Source organism: Argopecten irradians, chromosome 14 (assembly GCF_041381155.1).
Source record: "Argopecten irradians isolate NY chromosome 14, Ai_NY, whole genome shotgun sequence".
Taxonomy (NCBI): Eukaryota; Metazoa; Mollusca; class Bivalvia; order Pectinida; family Pectinidae; genus Argopecten; species Argopecten irradians.
Window position 1 is genome coordinate 36403407 of NC_091147.1, and position 20940 is coordinate 36424346.

Genomic DNA, 20940 nt, shown 5'->3' on the forward strand with positions numbered 1-20940 from the left:
GTCACCAAAACTAATTATTAAACGGTAATAATCTATAATTCTCAAAATACTATAAGACAGATAGTACAAGCTTCTTAGCCATCTATCTGTTAGATATAATGAAAAGAAGCAAAAACAATGGGGAATTTGAAAACGCAAAAACAATGGGGAATTTGAACCTTCACATGAAATTTAGTATATATCAATTTTATTACTGATTACTGAGAATAATGCATTATTCCATTTCAAGACAAAAATCTCATACATAATGAAGGCTGGTAAGTATTGTGGAAATAAAAAGATGTACCATGAATGGTTCCCACGGCCAGGAAGCGTTGATTTGGTGACCTCACCATGGACAAGACTCCCCCACATCTCTTTGGCAGATCTATACGATTCAAGGTCGCTTCCACTCTCTGTTTAAACAAAATCCTCCATCAAAATCTCATAAAGGTTACATCTATTCTGTTTATACATGTACATGTCTAATTATGCAATACATCTTATTAAATCTAACAAAGGTCAAAACCACTTTTTATACAAAACACCTCCTCATGATTTCCTCGAGATTCCATCCACTTTGTTGATACAAATACATGTACATTATGTACCTCATCAAAGTCTTAAGGTAAAAACTACTATTGATAGTCAAATCCCATTAAAATCTCACTATTTTGTTTATTTTGTGTTTGAATTTTGAAGTACTATCTGTCCAAACTTGCACACAAAGAACTTGTGTTATGTAATGTGTTTGCAAGCCTAATGTCAGAGTTTCAGGGAAAAACAAATGGTTTTCATTCACAAATTAATGATTAAAACCCTTGATATAATGTAACAATCCCCGGTATACACAAATAACTAATATGCAAAGACCAATCTAATAAAATTACGATACTCTACACTACGCTCCAATACAAAGATCTAACAACATTCCATTCAAGGTCACCTCTGCATGACCCCTGGCCTAGAATCTGAACATCTTGGCCGTTTATACTTCCGAATCAATCAACTACACTGAAGATTTCATAGACAACACGCTGATTGGCTAATCAAAGGGGTCATGCTAAGGTGACCCTGAACACGCAGTTATTAGATCTTGTATTGGAGCAAAGCATAGAGCATTAAAGTGGAGTCTCATTTTGTTTAGATTGATGCAAATACAAAAATACTATTAAGCTAAATAAATCATATACCCCTTAAGGCACATTTAGGCTCTTCCAAATCAAAGACCAGACCAGTCCATTATGAAATTTCAGGGGTGAACGAGTTACGAAATTTTTTGTACTCACCGACCAGTATTCCACCTCCTTGGTCATGTAAGTCTGGTATATGCGTTTGTTTCGTTTGACGTCTGGTATGTCTGTGCGTACAGGTTCATAAATCCTAATATCTACAGGTATGATATGGTGATATTCTAGTACTACAATGTCAGGGTCCTCATCGTCGTCCCTGCAACAGGTTACCATGACAACAATAAACAATCATAAAGCTGTTACCATGGTTACAGAGCTACAATGTCTGGATCCTCATCGTCGTCACATGTTACCATGACAACTATAAAATGTTAAAATGTTATTATGGTTGTCTGTGCTATATGTAACCATAACATTTAGATATCATCAAACTGAAAAATTGATAATCAGAAAGTATATTCATTTCATACAAAAAAAAAAGGAAATTCACACCATTTAACTGGAAAGGTATTTTTTGGCAGAGACTATATTTTTCACAGTAATTTGTGACTACCTGTAGACATTATTCTATGGTCATGAAATATTTGTATGCATGCTCCTTAATATTTTGAGACAGTAGTGAATAACAATGTACCCTTGTTACCAGATCACACAATATTCATTTACTAATTATCTAAATATTACATAAATCTTAATGTAAGTTGATGGGTCATTCAGATATATAAATGAATCGTGAATTACCTCCCCTTGGTATTGGATTTTTTATCATCTTCTTTGTTTAATTAACTAATCTCCTGGTCTGTGTAGCACTATTTTTATATTAGCATTAACTAATTTAGTTATTGTTTTATCATATTGGAAATATTTCAACCAAATGACAATTGTAAAATAATCCTTTGTCATATCTAAAATCAGGACAAACATATCTAAATCCTTTGTCAGGTGTAAATATTCTGAAAGAAAATGTCATTTTAAATTATTTTAGCAATATACATGCGCCTAAAACCCTAAATACATGCTCTATACAAACAAACAAAGCTTTCTTGGTTCAGCACAGTGCATCATGATGCGTGCAGAAATGCTGAAATACACTTTATGCTTCTACCGTGCATCACACAACTATAAAATATTGAAAATGTATGTGCTACTTTAATTGTACAACATACACTAGCTATATTCATGTATTAAGTTGTCTTTTTATTTCCCTTCTCCTCTGCTGCATAACTAACTATAATAATATTAATGAATACTAACAAAAATTACTTAAAGTGGCTACAATTCAAACCTGTTTATAAATTAAGCCGACCAAAGGATATAGGAAAAATGGTCTTATTTTGATTATATAAGTTTATTAGACAAGTGATCTTTATACACAGGTCAAATTATGATTGGTCACTTACAATAAGACCCTTAGAAGAAAGTGGTTGTATTATACAGGTGGTCTTTATACAAAGAGGGTCACTTAAGACAAGTTCTACTGTACACTGTTCATTGTTTAATCAAAAACAAGGGAGATAACCCTGTATATATTACTAGCTATTTGTGTGATAACTAGCTAATTTACTGATCAATGAGATTTTTTATTCTCTTATTTTCTCCTTTTTACGATGCACAACTGTCTATAATACCAATATATACTAAATAGTGTTTTCTATAGCTAATAGCTACATAATACTAATGTAAAATACAAGGGAGATAACCCTGTACATTACTAGCTAATGCAATATATACTTACACTCAAAATTGCCTCGCACTGCCAAATCATCAAACAGGTGAATATTTATACTAATTAATGATAATTAGCAACTCTGTCATATTGGAGAAATTTCTAAGAACTTCTTCTGCAGTCTTTCTCTTTTTCTCAATGACATTAAATTTTGTAACTTCATCACAACAAAAGACAATTAAAATTTATCACTGACAATTATCTTTTCGTCAGTTGATACTTGCGAAGTAAATTAAGTCTTTGAATATACAATTACTTCATGCATGTATGTACATGTATACTGTGATAAGTGTCTTTTCAATCCATGCTGCTGTGAAAAGCGACATTTTTTGCATTCTCTTAACAAGAGCGGTTTGCGGACAGCAAAGCTTGCATCTAGCAGCCTTTATAGATTTTTTTAAAGAGCTTAATCATATGCGAGTATATGTTTGCCAATTGGGCCACTTGAAATTTTCAAAATTCTGATTTTTACCCTAAAACCACTGCCCATATCCATAACAACATATTATAAAATCCTAAACCTATATCAAGACAAAAATCAATGTCAGCTGTCAAGAGGAAATGAAGTCTAATAGATCATTCCTCTGCTATTATCTCTTCCTTTGAAATGTTAATTAAAAAATGCATTTGGATTTAACAAAAAGTTTCTCATATATGTCCTGCATTTAATCATTTCTGAGAAACTTTCTAAAAATCTAAGCTGATCATCCGTTTGCCATTTTATTTTGATTTTTTTCTTTTTAGTTCCAAAAGGTAATGTATAAACAATGAAGAATGATGAGAATTAAACAAATGTAAACTAAATTATCTCGAGAGACGACTATACTTATGAAATAACAGAAAAATCCTTTAAGTATTTCCTGAGAAGTAGTGACAACAAACTTAATCAGCCCAAATCAAAGATGGCCATCTATACACTCTCTGATCCTGATTAGTCCAAAACTGAATGAAATTTCATTTGAATTTAAGATGGATAATTGGACCAAGGACTGCAAATAAAAGGAATTTGAATAAATCCATTAGTTAAAAACCTCCGAAAACTGAAATGGCCCAGTGAAATATGTAAACACAATGAATTACATACTTATCGCCTTCTTCCTCTTGTATCACTTCTTCTTTCTTCTTCTTCTCCGGCTTTTTCTTTTTGATGCGTTGAGGAGCTGCCTTTAGAGTGAATGGCTGTGAGTGACCCCATAACTCCATCCTATACAAAAACAATCAAAAGGTCATGACCCCATAACTCCATCCTATCAAAAACAAGCAAAAGGTCATCACCCCATAACTCCATCCTATCAAAAACAAACAAAAGGTCGTGACCCCATAACTCCATCCTATCAAAAACAATCAAAAGGTCATGACCCCATAACTCCATCCTATCAAAAACAAGCAAAAGGTCATCACCCCATAACTCCATCCTATCAAAAACAAACAAAAGGTCGTGACCCCATAACTCCATCCTATCAAAAACAAACAAAAGGTCGTGACCCCATAACTCCATCCTATCAAAAACAAACAAAAGGTTGTAACCCCATAACTCCATCCTATCAAAAACAATCAAAAGGTCATGACCCCATAACTCCATCCTATCAAAAACAAACAAAAGGTCGTGACCCCATAACTCCATCCTATCAAAAACAATCAAAAGGTCATGACCCCATAACTCCATCCTATCAAAAACAAACAAAAGGTCGTGACCCCATAACTCCATCCTATCAAAAACAATCAAAAGGTCATGACCCCATAACTCCATCCTATCAAAAACAAACAAAAGGTCATGACCTCATAACTCCATCCTATCAAAAACAAAAAAAAATTGTGACTCAATAACTTCATCTTATCAAAAACAAACAAAAGGTCATGACCCCATAACTCCATCCTATCAAAAACAATCAAAAGGTCATCACCCCATAACTCCATCCTATCAAAAACAAACAAAAGGTCATGACCCCATAACTCCATCCTATCAAAAACAATCAAAAGGTCATGACCCCATAACTCCATCCTATCAAAAACAAACAAAAGGTCGTGACCCCATAACTCCATCCTATCAAAAATAATCAAAAGGTCATAACCCCATAACTCCATCCTATCAAAAACAATCAAAAGGTAATGACCCCATAACTCCATCCTATCAAAAACAAACAAAAGGTCGTTACCCCATAACTCCATCCTATCAAAAACAAACAAAAGGTTGTGACCCCATAACTCCATCCTATCAAAAACAATCAAAAGGTCATGACCCCATAACTCCATCCTATCAAAAACAAACAAAAGGTCGTGACCCCATAACTCCATCCTATCAAAAACAATCAAAAGGTCATGACCCCATAACTCCATCCTATCAAAAACAAACAAAAGGTCGTGACCCCATAACTCCATCCTATCAAAAACAATCAAAAGGTCATGACCCCATAACTCCATCCTATCAAAAACAATCAAAAATTTGTGCCCAAATAACTCCATCCTATCAAAACAAACAAAATGTCATTCATTTGAACAAAATTTATATAGCTTACTACCTAGTAATAAGAAAATCTTCAAAGCATTCATCTTAACCATCCTTTAATAATGTTCACTGAGGTTTTTTCCACAGATAACAAACACAGAATTGAAATTTATAAATATATAATATTCGCCTGAAGACACCTGTGAAGGTTGTAAGGCCTAGTGACGAAGTCTAGTGTTTCTTCTTCTTTTTAATATATATATATATATATATATATATATACACCTTCGCAAGATACATTGTTTTTTTAGCTATATAATATTCTAGTATATTTATGCCAAAAGAAAGTCTTGTACCTTTGCCTGTTTCTTTGTTGCTGGTATCCATAGAAGGTTTTTGTAACCATGCTGTAACCCTGATCATTTGGTTGTCTCCCTTGGTCCTCCCCTAGCACTATAGCCTTCAAAGAATGATTCAAATAATCAAGATCTACTGATTTGTTAAAATTTCCATATTGCATCTTAAGAAAAAGAAATTTTGTTGATTTTGTGATATTTAAGGATGGAAAAAATATGATTAATACAATGGGACATACACAAAGAAGAAAAAAGATCTGTTTCTTGTATGGCATTCAAAATAAAATGAACAGTAAAATTAAGATTTGTTTATTATAAAAGAGCATGTCAAACTCTCAAAAGGACAGTATTTCTGCATATGTCACTATTGATATATGACCTGGAGCGATTTTCATTGACTGAAATTAATTGTGTCATCTAGACAGAAACAATAAAATGACGTCAGGAAAAATGACATGACGTCAGAATTTAGGGGACGACAGAACAAAATGGCGACCCTGGTTGGATTTTTGCAATACATTTTGACATGATATTTTTTGAAAAGTAGGTTTTTGTAGCAATGTGATAAAAAGTATCTTCATTTTGTGTTCATTTCATATAAGATTTTATAAAACTTGTCTCGTTAAGGCTCACAAAAATCAAAACTTCTTAGACTTATTTCATAAAATATCAATGACATATGAAATGAACACACATTCACAATCCTGTTTATAGAAAGTGTCAGATCTGTGATACATACCTCGGTTCTGTTCATGACTTCCTTGAAGGCCATATTCCTCACCATGCCGTATGTATGTTTCTGCTCATCAACAGCTTCCTGAGTCATGTCCGCGGTCACCTTATAAAAGATCGAACACACCATATTAACTCATGCACCCCTGGAAATTCATAATGAACTATTCCAGTCTCTGAATTAGGAGAGTTCAAGTGTCTTCAGAGGTGAATAAGTTTCAAGCATCATCATATTAACCCATACACCCCATCATAATAACTCATTCACCCCTGAAGATACGTTTAGACTCATCTAAACCAAAGACTAGACCAGTCCATAGTGAATTATTAGGGGTGAAGGAGTTTTAACAACAATTTCTGTATTATTTCTTAAATTATGCCATTTTCAAAACGATGTTTCAAGTACCATCATGGCTTACTAATTTTGCCATGAGATACCAAATTGAATCATACTCCTTTCTGAGAATTTAAAGAATTCGAAAAAATCTTTAGAAGTGTATGGGTGAGTTACTAACATGATTTTACATTTGGATGGCTGCAAAATAAAATGTCCAGTACCATGGTAAGATTAAATATGATATGAGAGACAACTGGAGAAGAGGGCATGCATTCATGTATGTCTATTTTTAGATATTATATCTATTTTTAGATATCAAGTCTATCTTTAGATCACTATAACCTACATCTAGTACAAGCTCTTCCATGATCAGCTGGACAGCTTTCCTCTCAGACAGGGCAATCGCTGCTTGTTCTAGATCTTTGCTGTCCTTCTCCAGTAAGGCTCTGTTCAGAAGAAACATGTTAGCAGACTTGTGTAAAAATATGCAAACAATTTTAAATTAGTAAACATTTCATTGGAGAAATCACTAATGATTGATTCTGAGAAGTAGATCTTAGTCGTTTTGTATTTTACAGGTGTGACGTCTCATCAAATGTCAGGGTCACTGAAAGGCTTGCTAGATTTTGGAGGTTGAGGGATTAAGCCACAGAGTACCAGGAAAAATACAACTGTCCTACGGTCCTTATCTGACAACAGCCCCACATGAGTTTTAAACTTGTGACAAAGAGGCTATGGAAAAATTTCAAGACACAATAAACACTTGGCTACTATGTATATATAATGCTATTTCAGTTGCTTTCATCTATATTCATAATTGAATGTTTTACATAATAATTTAGCTAAGACATACAGTCTAACCTGACTATAAAACTAGCCATGAAACAGAGGGAAATTGTGTTTATAGCTAAATGTTCCTTATACACAGGGTGAACTGTGTTGATATTGGTCAATTATGACTCCAATAAAAGTGGTCTGTTTAAGCAGGTAGTCTTTATACAGAAGTAGTTGGTAAGACAGGTTTTACTGTATTAAAGTACCGGTAATGCATTTTCTATCGTTTTAGACATTTTTTAAAAGTACAATATATATGTTTAAGAATAATTATGCTTGATATATTAAGCATGATACATATAAGTATAACTTACGTATAAGCCTCTTTCTCCACCATTGGGATAGCAGGCCGGAAGTAGGAGTCCAGGAAACTTGTCACAACATCATCTAGGATGGCTCTTACCTGCATGGCCAAAATAAATACATTCAAAATTTTACAAATAAGGTTTGATATGTTTTATCATAAAACCACAAATCACAAACACAGTACTATCAATGAAACCTTTATAACAAGAGGCCCAGAGGGCCTGTATCGCTCACCTGGTTTGTAATGCCAAGTAATGTTCTGAATACAGGTTCATTGTTTTTTTTCTGAAGGAATTTTAATATTAACCTCTAAATCCCCTATTGGGCCCCACCCCTCCTGCCCCCAGGGGTCAGAGCCAAAATTTATACAAGTTCTGTTCCCCTTCCCCCAAGGATGTTTATGGCCAAATTTGGTCACAATCCAAGCAAAACTCTTAGACAAGTAACGATTTATAGGATTTACCTCTATTTCCCCTATTGGGCCCCACCTGTCCTTCCCCCGAAGGGGAGCCAAAATTTATACAAGTTCTGTTCCCCTTCCAAAAAGGATGTTTGTGGCCAAATTTGGTTACATTCCATGCAGAACTCTATGACTAGTAGCGATTTAAAGACTTTACCTCTATTTCCCCTATAGGGCCCCACCCGTCGTTCCCCTGGGAGCCAGAGCCAAAATTTATACAAGTTCTGTTCCCCTTCCAAAAAGGATGTTTGTGGCCAAATTTGGTTACATTCCATGCAGAACTCTATGACTAGTAGCGATTAAAAGGATTTACCTCTATTTCCCCTATTGGGCCCCACCCGTCGTTCCCCTGGGAGCCAGATCCAAAATTTATACAAGTTCTGTTCCCCCTTCCAAAAAGGATGTTTGTGGCCAAATTTGGTTACATTCCATGCAGAACTCTGTGACAAGTAGCGATTTAAAGGATTTACCTCTATTTCCTCTATTGTTCCCCACCTCTCCTGCCCCCGGGGGATCAGAGCCAAAATTTATACAAGTTCTGTTCCCCTTCTCCCAAGGATGTTTGTGGCCAAATTTGGTCACAATCCATGCAGAACTCTAGGACAAGTAGCGATTTATAGAATTTACCTCTATTTCCCCTATTGCCCCCCCCCCTATCCTGCCCCCCCGGACCAGAGCCAAAATTTATACAAACTCAGTTCTTATTCTCCCAAGGATATTTCTGGCCAAATTTGGTTACATTCCATGCAGAACTCTATGACTAGTAACGATTTAAAGGATTTACCTCTATTTCCCCTATTGGGCCCCGCCCCTCCTGCCTCTGGGGGACCAGAGCCAAAATTTATACAAGTTCTGTTCCCCTTCCAAAAAGGATGTTTGTGGCCAAATTTGGTTACATTCCATTCAGAACTCTATGACTAGTAGCGATTTAAAGGATTTACCTCTATTTCCCCTATTGGGCCCCGCCCCTCCTGCCCCTGGGGGATCAGAGCCAAAATTTATACAAGTTCTGTTTCCCTTCCCCCAAGGATGTTTGTGGCTAATTTTGGTTACAATCCATGCAGAACTCTAGGACAAGTAGCGATTTAAAGGATTTACCTCTATTTCTCCTATTGGGCCCCGCTCCTCCGGCCCCCGGGAGGTCAGAGCCAAAATTTATACAAGTTCTGTTTCCCCTCCCTCAAGGATGTTTGTGGCCAAATTTGGTTACAATCCATGAAGAACTCTATGACTAGTAGCGATTTATAGGATTTACCTCTATTTCCCCTATTGGGCCCCGCCCCTCCAGCCCCCAGGGGGTCAGAGCCAAAATTTATACAAGTTCTGTTCCCCCTCCCCCAAGGATGTTTGTGGCCAAATTTGGTTACAATCCATGCAGAACTCTATGACAAGTAGCGATTTAAAGGAAATGTTGACGGACGGACGGACGGACGACGGACGACGGATGCCGCGCCATGACATAAGCTCACCGGCCCTTCGGCCCAGGTGAGCTAAAAATCATAATTATAAAAGTATAAATTATACAGCAATATATTTAGACACAATTAATTTAACTCGTTAACCCCTGAAAACACATTTGAGCTCTTCCATTTCAAACGGTGGAATAGGTCATTATAAATTTTCAGGGGTGAATGAGTTAAAAGTTATCTATTTCTCAAATATCATAATGAGATGTTAAATCTTTGGAATTACATGTAGAAGAGAATGAAATTAATGATAATGGCAGGAGGGAAGTATAGGTCTGCAGATCAAACAAAAAGAAATTAGTTTTTAAAACAAGAGGCCCAGAGGGCCTGTATCGCTCACCTGGTTTGTAATGCCTAGGAATGTTCTGAATACAGGTTCATTGTTTCTTTTCTGAAGGAATTTGAATATTTACCTCTAATTCCCCTATTGGGCCCCACTCTTTCTGCTCCAAGGGGTCAAAGCCAAAATTTATACAAATTCTGTTAACCCCAAGGATGTTTCTGGGCCAAATTTGGTTACAATCCATGCAGAACTCTAGGACAAGTAGCGATTAATAGTATTTACCTCTATTTCCCCTATTTGGCCCCGCCCCTCCTGCCCCCAGGGGGTCAGAGCCAAAATTTATACAAGTTCTGTTCCCCTTCCCCCTAGGATGTTTCTGGCCAAATTTGGTTACAATCCATGCAGAACTCTAGGACAAGTAGCGATTTATAGGATTTACCTCTATTTCCCCTATTGGGCCCCGCCCCTCCTGCCCCCGTAGGGTCAGAGCCAAAATTTATACAAGTTCTGTTCCCCTTCCGCCAAGGATGTTTCTGGCCAAATTTGGTTACAATCCATGCAGAACTCTAGGACAAGTAGCGATTTATAGGATTTACCTCTATTTCCCCTATTGGGCCCCGCCCCTCCTGCCCCCGCGGGGTCAGAGCCAAAATTTATACAAGTTCTGTTCCCCTTCCCCCAAGGATGTTTCTGGCCAAATTTGGTTACAATCCATGCAGAACTCTAGGACAAGTAGCGATTTATAGGATTTACCTCTATTTCCCCTATTGGGCCCCACCCCTCCTGCCCCCGTGGGGTCAGAGCCAAAATTTATACAAGTTCTGTTCCCCTTCCCCCTAGGATGTTTCTGGCCAAATTTGATTACAATCCATGCAGAACTCTAGGACAAGTAGCGATTTATAGGATTTACCTCTATTTCCCCTATTGGGCCCCGCCCCTCCTGCCCCCGTAGGGTCAGAGCCAAAATTTATACAAGTTCTGTTCCCTTTCCCCCAAGGATGTTTCTGGCCAAATTTGGTTACAATCCATGCAGAACTCTAGGACAAGTAGCGATTTATAGGATTTACCTCCATTTCCCCTATTGGGCCCCGCCCCTCCTGCCCCCGGGGGGGTCAGAGCCAAAATTTATACAAGTTCTGTTCCCCTTCCCCCAAGGATGTTTGTGGCCAAATTTGGTTACAATCCATGCAGAACTCTAGGACAAGTAGCGATTTATAGGATTTACCTCTATTTCCCCTATTGGGCCCCGCCCCTCCTGCCCCCGGGGGGTCAGAGCCAAAATTTATACAAGTTCTGTTCCCCTTCCCCCTAGGATGTTTCTGGCCAAATTTGGTTACAATCCATGCAGAACTCTAGGACAAGTAGCGATTTATAGGATTTACCTCTATTTCCCCTATTGGGCCCCGCCCCTCCTGCCCCCGTAGGGTCAGAGCCAAAATTTATACAAGTTCTGTTCCCCTTCCCCCAAGGATGTTTATGGCCAAATTTGGTTACAATCCATGCAGAACTCTAGGACAAGTAGCGATTTATAGGATTTACCTCTATTTCCCCTACTGGGCCCCGCCCCTCCTGCCCCTGGGGGGTCAGAGCCAAAATTTATACAAGTTCTGTTCCCCTTCCCCCAAGGATGTTTGTGGCCAAATTTGGTTACAATCCATGCAGAACTCTAGGACAAGTAGCGATTTATAGGATTTACCTCTATTTCCCCTATTGGGCCCCGCCCCTCCTGCCCCCGGGGGGTCAGAGCCAAAATTTATACAAGTTCTGTTCCCCTTCCCCCAAGGATGTTTCTGGCCAAATTTGGTTACAATCCATGCAGAACTCTAGGACAAGTAGCGATTTATAGGATTTACCTCTATTTTCCCTATTGGGCCCCGCCCCTCCTGCCCCCGGGGGGTCAGAGCCAAAATTTATACAAGTTCTGTTCCCCTTCCCCCAAGGATGTTTGTGGCCAAATTTGGTTACAATCCATGCAGAACTCTATGACTAGTAGCGATTTAAAGGAAATGTTGACGGACGGACGACGGACGGACGACGGACGGACGGACGGACGACGGACGACGGGACGGACGACGGACGGACGGACGACGGACGCCGCGCCATGACATAAGCTCACCGGCCCTTCGGGCCAGGTGAGCTAAAAATGAGCATATTATAATATGATAGGATAGACAGTGTGATGTAAAGCAAAATTTGACAAGTCCCTATCTGATGAATATTATGTGGAATGATACAATGTCTACATGTTGAAAATGTTAAATAATGTTGGACTTAGGTTATCCCCTTGTTTAAGCCCACAACTGGATGTAAAAGAATCTCTACTGACGCCTGCAAGTAAATCACGAGTTTGCATACATGTAATTAAAATAAAAGTAAGACTTACAAGGAAATAGTGCTCTATTTGGTTTGGTTTATACGACTGAATCCCCATTTCGCCACGATATGGCCTTTTATACTTCTCATAGTGTCGCTGGACGTCCTGTCTGCAATACAGAGAAAATATATCCTCATGTAAGATTTACTTCTAATACCACCTTTATTTTCATGTGCAGTAAAGTTTCTTGATTTAAGTTGGCATTTAGAACTTTCTGAAAATTAATTTTCAATTACAGATACATATAAAGTAGAACATTCAGGTAAATTTAGTAACTTAAAATATTCAATAACACATAAAAACTGTTAGACATGAAAAATGAAATTAAGTCTTAACAAGTTTGAAGTTATTTTTACATATCTAATCTGAAAGAATTGCTCGAGTATTATGAAGTCACACACACAGAATTTCGGTCCGGTTATTTTGTCTAGGACTTCATAAACCAAAACAAATATAAAAACAATGCTTAAAAAGTCAAATCACAAAAGTTCAAATATTTCAATTAGATAACAATAAAAATATTTTTGTCCTCTTTGTAAATTAGTTAATATTATTCAGTTACCTTCTATAAACCTACATGACTCTGCCTATTGTTACATTTGTGTGTGTGTGGTTGCGGTTGTGTGGTAATTTTTACCTTAATCGCATGATTTTATCCACAGTTTGAGGGAGTGTTTTGATTGTGTCCTTTATAGTCGCGTCCACACTGTGAACCTGCCGTTCGGGGGTAGCTAAGCTGAGTCGTGAGTAGGGTGTCGAACCCGAACCCCCTCCTCGCTGGACCATGTCAGGAGCACTCAGGACCGAGTCTGAAGGGAATCACTTAATATTAGGTTTAAATATTTTAATTCAACATAAAGAAAATGGAGAGATAATCTTAAATATCATTCCAGTTTTTAAATTAATTGTATACAAACATCATAAAGATTACAATAATGCATATTCTTATTGAAGAAATTTAATGTTTGTTTTCCCTTAATATTCAAAGATAATTATAGAAATTCTCATGTATCACCATGATAAACCCCTTTTCAAATACATATTTCAAATATTTAATTTGAGTCTCTTGTGACCTTTGACTCAAGGTCAAATCATTGATGGTCATATGTACATGTTTCAGAATGACTTTGGTAATTAACTTACAAATTTACATTTACCAACAAGTACTTTAAAGAAAGAGTGAGTGTTCATATTAAATCTAATCTAATGATCTATTTTAAAACTCATACACCCCTGAAAGCACATTGAACTCTTAATTCTAAAACAAAAGCTTGAACAGTCCATTTTAAAACCTCAGGAGTAAAGTTTTGAGATTTTAATCATAACATTATGGGGAGGAAGCAAACCTAATATGCAAGTTGACTATAGTAGTCTGTGATGACGTGTATCGTAGCATACTCTTTATAAAATCAGATCTTAAACTAAATTGTAAAGTAAATACTCAGCAACAACACAATCTCTAGAATAAAAATTATGCGATATCAAAAGCTCCAAACACTTAAATAATACAAACAAGAAATAGTGATTGATGTAAAAGAGTTAAGTGTTAGTGCAGTTAAATGGCTATTTGATAAACAAACATACAACAAAATGCAAATAAATCAATCTGTTTCACAGGAAAAGGGTATGCAAACAATTATATTTGGTTTTCATACTCTTGGTAAGTAATCTTGTTATTCATGATAACCTGCACACCCCTCAGAAAAGGATTGGTCCATTATTTTCAACAATAAAGGATGATCTCATTATATAGAGAGGGTAGGCAGGTCCCGTGAATAATGAAAATATACATTAATGTGATTTTAAAATAAAATGTAACATAATACTTATCACTGAACAATTTTGATAGTTGAAACAAATCACTTTGAAAAGGGAAATTAAAAAGTTTTATATATATGACTTTTCATACTACAAATCTTAAATCAAATTATTTTTTTGGCATGGCCTAACTTTTGGCACTTATTATACATGTACTTTTGTACCTGGTAAGCGACATTGGCAAAGTTACAAGATTTGAACAAATATTTTTTCAATGGGATGAGAATACCTTTTATCATGACATAATATATTCCTTTTTACATCTACTTTATTTGCAATTCACTCATTGTTGAAAGCATGAATATTACATTGGTTATCAAAAGACCCAGGTATACATGTCTATTCATCATGTTCGATTAAGCGTGACGACATGCCCTTTAATATTTCCATCTCATTCTGATTTCCTTAAATGGCATGAAAGTTTTGAATAGCTGGTCATGTCCTCTGGATAGAATACCAATTATTTGAATTTGACGTCAATCGATCAATTTTCACAAATAAAATTTACAATGAAATAGGCAATGAATAAATAGCACTCAAATAATTCTCCTTCACTCTTACAGTAGAATAAATGTACATTGGTTATGAACTTGAATGAAACACATTTTCTGTATAATTCTTATACATTACATGCACAGTAAGTTTGCACAAATGATATTAAAACATAGAACAAATTCATTTTATACTTATGGTTAAAAAACTGGATGAAAGTTTTGAAATTATGTTTTTTAACTAAATTATTTTTCATAAACGTAAAAGATATACTGTATGATCAATTTATTTTTATTTATTCATTTATTTATTTATTTATTTATTCATTCATTCATTTATTTTAATTCATTTTAATGAATTTTTTTATTTATTTATTTTTTTTTTATTTTTCTTTTTATTTATCTATTTATTTGTTTACACCGTATTTCAGTATTGTTATCCATACACATATAAAAATGCACCTGAGTAAACAATGATGAAAAAAAAAGAAATCAAAACAAAACAATCTATTGTTACATTTTAAAAAACTTCTTTTATTAACAATGAAACACTCAATGCACTCTAGCCTAAAAGTAAAACGGTGTACAGCAACTAGTGTAGCAAAAATAATTTTATAAATTACAATGTATAACAAAATCAGCTAAGTAATGACTGTATATAAAAAATATACCTTAATATGGATCCCATGGCCCAGAAAGTGCCCATTTTCACATAACTGGCCTGTCAAGCCATGCCATACAGCCATGTCATCAATATTGTAACCGAAGACACGTGTGTAATAACACCATTATGACGTCACATATAAATTTTGAAAGTTTCAGTTGACAGAAACATTACATCTGAGCCGGATTTCCACTGTTTTATAGAGAGACGAATTTTGGTTTTGCCTATAAAAGTTAATTATTAATAAAAGTTATGTGATAAATAGAATCTTACACTCGTGACTATGTGATATGAAATTTATCAAACTCGTTAAATAATTTGAAATGCAACTCGCCTAAAGACTCGTGGCATATCAAATTATCAAACTCGTTTGATAAATTCCATATTACATAGACATTCATGTAAGATCCTCTATTTCTGAAATAGCTTTTAATTTTTAAAATGGAAATATTAAATGAGATTATTAATTTTGAGTCACAATAGTTATTACCGTTAATACTACACTTATCATCTTCTAAATAATTGGATAAAAAAAAATAAACGTCAATTTTCATAATGTTCATCTTGTTTCCCAATGTCATCCTAACTTATTACCACAGGTTAGTTGACTATCAACTGCACCAGACGGCAAAACAGCGAAATGGACCTTCAAAAATAGATTACACAGGAAATCTTGCATTTGTTTGGCCCTGTTATATAACCTCATCATAAGCCATTGATAGATATTATCTGATGTTATAATAGTTTTTAAGAAAAATTGATTTTTTTTTTGTTTCAGAAAGGTACTGGGCCTTTATGGGGTCAATCAAAATTGAGAGGGTATAGATTAATGGGCCCAAATTCACAAAACTATTGCACAAAGTTGAACTCAATTTGCGAAAATAAAGAAACTATGCCATATTTATATTTCAATCTGTTTTTTAGAAAAAAATCTAATTTATGGTCAAACTTAAAGCCTCATGAAATAGCACAAATAAAGACAGTGCTAGTGCCTATTAGGTCTAAGATTTGACACTAATTAAAGGTTTTGGAATTATACCAAAAGTTTGCAATCTGGATGCATCTAAAATACGTGATCATATTATCTTTTCAATCCTGAGCACAGCTTTGAGTTCTTCAATTTCAAAAACAGGAACATTAATTGCACTACAAAGTACAGAGGTGGAAATAGTTCCACATAGGTATTGATTTATCAGGCAATCTCAGTAGAATGCATTATGAGCCGCAGGTTACAATAAAATCTAAAAATTTAAAGTCATGAAAATCATCGCTTTGTGTTTCATTCGTCTTATCTATAACTACAAGGAGCCTCACTTTCACATTATCTATGTTCATATACAGTTCGTTTCGCAGACTGCTTCACACCTGGGATACACAGATCTGCTCCTGTACCATCTGTACACACCATATAGGATGAGTTGTTCCCCTTTGGAATCTACCTACTTGTAATTATACCATATAACCTGTGATATTTCAAACCTTTTCAAAGATCATTACTTTTATAAATCTTTTTTTTTTAGCTTTTGTTTTCTACCTATGACTTCAATATCTACTTTTAATTCACACTATGTTAGTGTATATCCTGTAAATTTTTACACTTTGCTATATTAGCATTTATGTACATTACACTTCAGTGTCTTAACCTTTTTGTGTAACATTTGTGTGATATACAAGTGTAATTATTAAGTTATTACCTTTAAATTAATTTTTCTTATTTCTGCTAAACTGTGATAGCTGTTTCCATATCATGTATCTATTGCATGCTTGCTATAGTTAAATTGTTGTCTGTCTATATATATATTTTACCTGTTTGTACTGTGATATTTTACATATGTTTGTCGCAAGAATAGCACTACAGTGCTAATGTTATTATGTTCCCCATGTATGCGACTCTAAATAAAACTTCTTGACTCTTGACATTATCTATGTTCATATTTATGAAATGAACCAATTTTTGATTATCAAATTGCTATTAATAGCTATGAGAGAGGAAAGAGAACCAATCTTTATTGCTCAGGTATCATGGCCAAAGGCTTTCTGAGAAACAAAATCGTATGTATTGTATGTTTACTATTTCTAAAATTTTACATTACCATCAATTAGAATTTATTTAAGTTAATTTTTTAAAGGGACACAACTGATGTAAAACAAAGAAATGAAATTCTGTTTTTGAAACAAGCACACTCCATTTCAAAGAGGGATTGATCAAAACAGTTTGAAAGACATTATTGAACAAACAGAACTTTATACCAAACTTGCCAACCTTGTACCATGCTATTCCCATTTAAGTTTAGCGATTAGTATGTAATATAATCTAAAGGACATCAATAGAAAGACAATGATATGTTTATTTTCCTACCTGAGTTTTAAAGAAAGAGTTAACAAGTTTACATTAATGATGCACATTAAAATTTTTATATTTTAAATACTATAAAATAAAAATAAATACAATACTGGAAATCATGCAAGTTCTTCAGGATAATTGTTAGATATATATAATCAGGTCACCAAAATAATGAAGAATTATACAGGGTTAACGGAAATATTAGATTTTAAACAAGGCTTTAAATTGATAAGAGCTCATTAGCAAGTTAATTATTTTCAATAATTGTAATTTGAAATCAACACACCTGTCACAATGGGTAATTATTTTTGTCCCAACACACAAATAAATGATATGATATACCAAGAATTTATAAGTTAGAAGGATTTAGCACTCAAAATTTGGGGGGAATATCATCGAGAGAATAAGTCGCAAGCGCTTTTGTGTTTGTGCACTGACCGTCACATTGGGCGACGACTGATTTTTCTTTGATATTCGCTAGCGCAACCGTTGATGTTGATTGCAGGGCTTATCACCTTACTTTCTGATGGTGGCTGTCATTTCATGAGATGTATTTTTTTAATGAAAATTTACATCATTACCTCTAAATCTTCCATCCGTTAAACAAGGAGCAAACATCGTGCCATTTATTAAGCTTTACATTGGTGTTTCATTTATAAGACAAGTTTTTGTTGAGAAAAATGATTTTTTATTCCCATTTCATAGGCATCTCGCGTGGTGTTTAGTAGTGTAAAGAGACAGTGACAAATCCTTCTCACTTATAAATCCTTGGATGTACATACATGTACTTAAATGCACATGTAAAAAAGTATTAGTAAGTATTAACAAAATAATACACCAACCCCATGATATTAAATATTAAACCGTAAACCAAGATTTCCGTATCAACTGAATTTCAGAATTTCGCAATCTGTTTAAGATGCTACACCGTTGACGAATCGTAACATTTTTAAAAACAGGAGCAGATGAATTAGCATTTTTCTTCAGTAACAAAAGTTTTACGCTATAACCATCATTGAAAAGTTAGAGCTTCTTATTTTACGTTAATAAAAAAGTACTTAAAATAATTAATTGCATCCAAAAAAAAAACCCATAGCACTAGTATTATAATTACCCTCTATGAAATGAGGTACTGATGGCACGCACAAAAAAAGCCAAACAAATTATTTTATATTTGCTTTTGTGTTAATTAGACACAGATACATACATGTCATTTCTTAAACTGTTAATTATTGACCAAATAATAAAAAAATATGTTCTGTCGGTGGTGGAGCAACTTCAACTTTTTGCAAATATTTTTTAAGTGATTGATAGTAGAGAAATCTGTGTAAATATAAATAGCACATTGAAATATTAATAAGTTTACAAGTGTTTTAAATACTTTACCTTGTCTGGCTACAATAAATCAAATCAACACATATAACTTCAGGGCCCATAGTGCATGCAGTTATGGTGTATATAGATACATTATCATGCACAGACCATGCAGCCATACATCTTTGCTTGCCAAAGGTTTCAGTACAGTACAAACCAATTATGCTTATTTAACTTTTCTTTTTCATTCAGAGTTATCTGCTCTTTAGTCAGAAAATGATTTGATTTTAGCTTCAATATTAAGCCTAAATCCAAATAAGCCTAAACAAAAATAAGCCTAGGTCAAAATAAGCCTATAGATTCAAAAATAAATCTGAATTCAGAAATTATCCTCTGGTACAATCAATAAGCATATGTTCACATTCACAATTTAACACAAATTAAACCATAATCATAATAAGATTTGGATAAAATAAGCACATCATCACAAATAGAGTTCACATATAGTGCCTGGTACATGCATGAATGAGCCAAGATACAATTAAATAATTCCTGGTTCACCCACCAATAAACTCAGGATAATGAATAAGCCCAATTCCACAATAAGCCATATTTGTAACTTGCACAGGTCTTTCAATTAAAATCTTGAAATATAAGCTCAAACTGACTAATTAGAAATTGAAATCCCCTTCAAACATACTCTTTAATCTAGGAACACAGATTCACCATGTCCAAGGAAATGTCCTTGAAAATGGCCATGCAACGTATCTAAATTTCCGTTTTCGTTTTTTAGGTAAAGGTGTGGTTACATACAACGGCTTATCTACGTAATGATATAGCCCAAGTGACTTCAGAAAGCCTATAACATCAATTTCCGAAGACTTAACATGTCGTCTTGGTTTTCTAGTGTCTTGTTTGGATTGGTGGCCCTGACGGGCAGAGTTTAGGAATTCTTTCTTACCAGCAGGGGTCATGGTTTGAAGAGCACGACGCTGTTCTCTCACTTTCTCTCTAGCTGCCTGAAGTCGATCTCGTTCCTGGACTAGAAATCTGGTCAATTGAATATGAAATGATTTTATAATAATATGAAATATGACAATAATGTTTTAAGTTACGAACACATTTTTACATTAACATTACAGCTTCTAGCAGCAGTAAAATATAATATTACAAATCCTATGGTACCACAATGAAAGTCTACTTAGCAACCCCTATATGAAGAAATTTAAGGTTACATTTTGCATATTTTGACCTATTCTTTCTGATGGTATAGTCAAAATTTGACATTTTGAATATAAATGAATTTGGACTTGCTAAAATGGCCTAAAATTGATGTTCAAAACAGGAGTCTCCCTCCAAAATAGGGAGGGTTGGCAAGTATGCCTTTAAACCAGTTTCCTTCTTTCCTGACAACTTAATTTTGTGATTTCCATTTCAAGACAAAGATTTATTTACATTCGCGGATTTGACTGGAAATTCCTATACAAGTATCAATGATATGCAACAGTAATCTGGACCCTAGACTTAATCACTTTTAACAAATAAATCTTCATCAGAAGGTGGTTTTTAAAACATTATAAAATTATTATTACTTTAAAGAATTTCATATTTAACTATGGAAATGTTCAATGTGAACTTTGCAATTTTGTACAAAGTCATATTGAAGCTAAAAATCATGCAGAAAAAAATCTTGATTTTGTAAAAGTTATTATTTACCTTGCTTCCAATTCTACTGCATTCTGCTGCCTTGAAAATTCTTTAGTTCTCTGAGCAATTACAGTATCTATATTTTCACCTGAAATCAAATCATGAATTAA

The 20940-nt window shown here is 34.7% G+C and overlaps 1 protein-coding gene across 1 annotated transcript in view; it reads right to left on the bottom strand.

Annotated features, from left to right (window-relative positions):
- The window catches only part of LOC138307178 (uncharacterized), a 42557-nt gene that overhangs the window by 17563 nt on the left and 4054 nt on the right, over nt 1-20940 (bottom strand). Inside the window, exons 4-14 of the mRNA XM_069247812.1 lie at nt 20840-20918; nt 20085-20173; nt 13130-13301; nt 12502-12601; nt 7918-8006; nt 7116-7215; nt 6440-6538; nt 5701-5804; nt 3983-4102; nt 1269-1428; nt 287-395 (exon numbers count right to left, since the gene is read on the bottom strand). Of these exons, the coding sequence (XP_069103913.1) occupies nt 287-395; nt 1269-1428; nt 3983-4102; nt 5701-5804; nt 6440-6538; nt 7116-7215; nt 7918-8006; nt 12502-12601; nt 13130-13301; nt 20085-20173; nt 20840-20918 (1221 nt within the window). The remainder of the gene's footprint in view (nt 1-286; nt 396-1268; nt 1429-3982; nt 4103-5700; nt 5805-6439; nt 6539-7115; nt 7216-7917; nt 8007-12501; nt 12602-13129; nt 13302-20084; nt 20174-20839; nt 20919-20940) is intronic.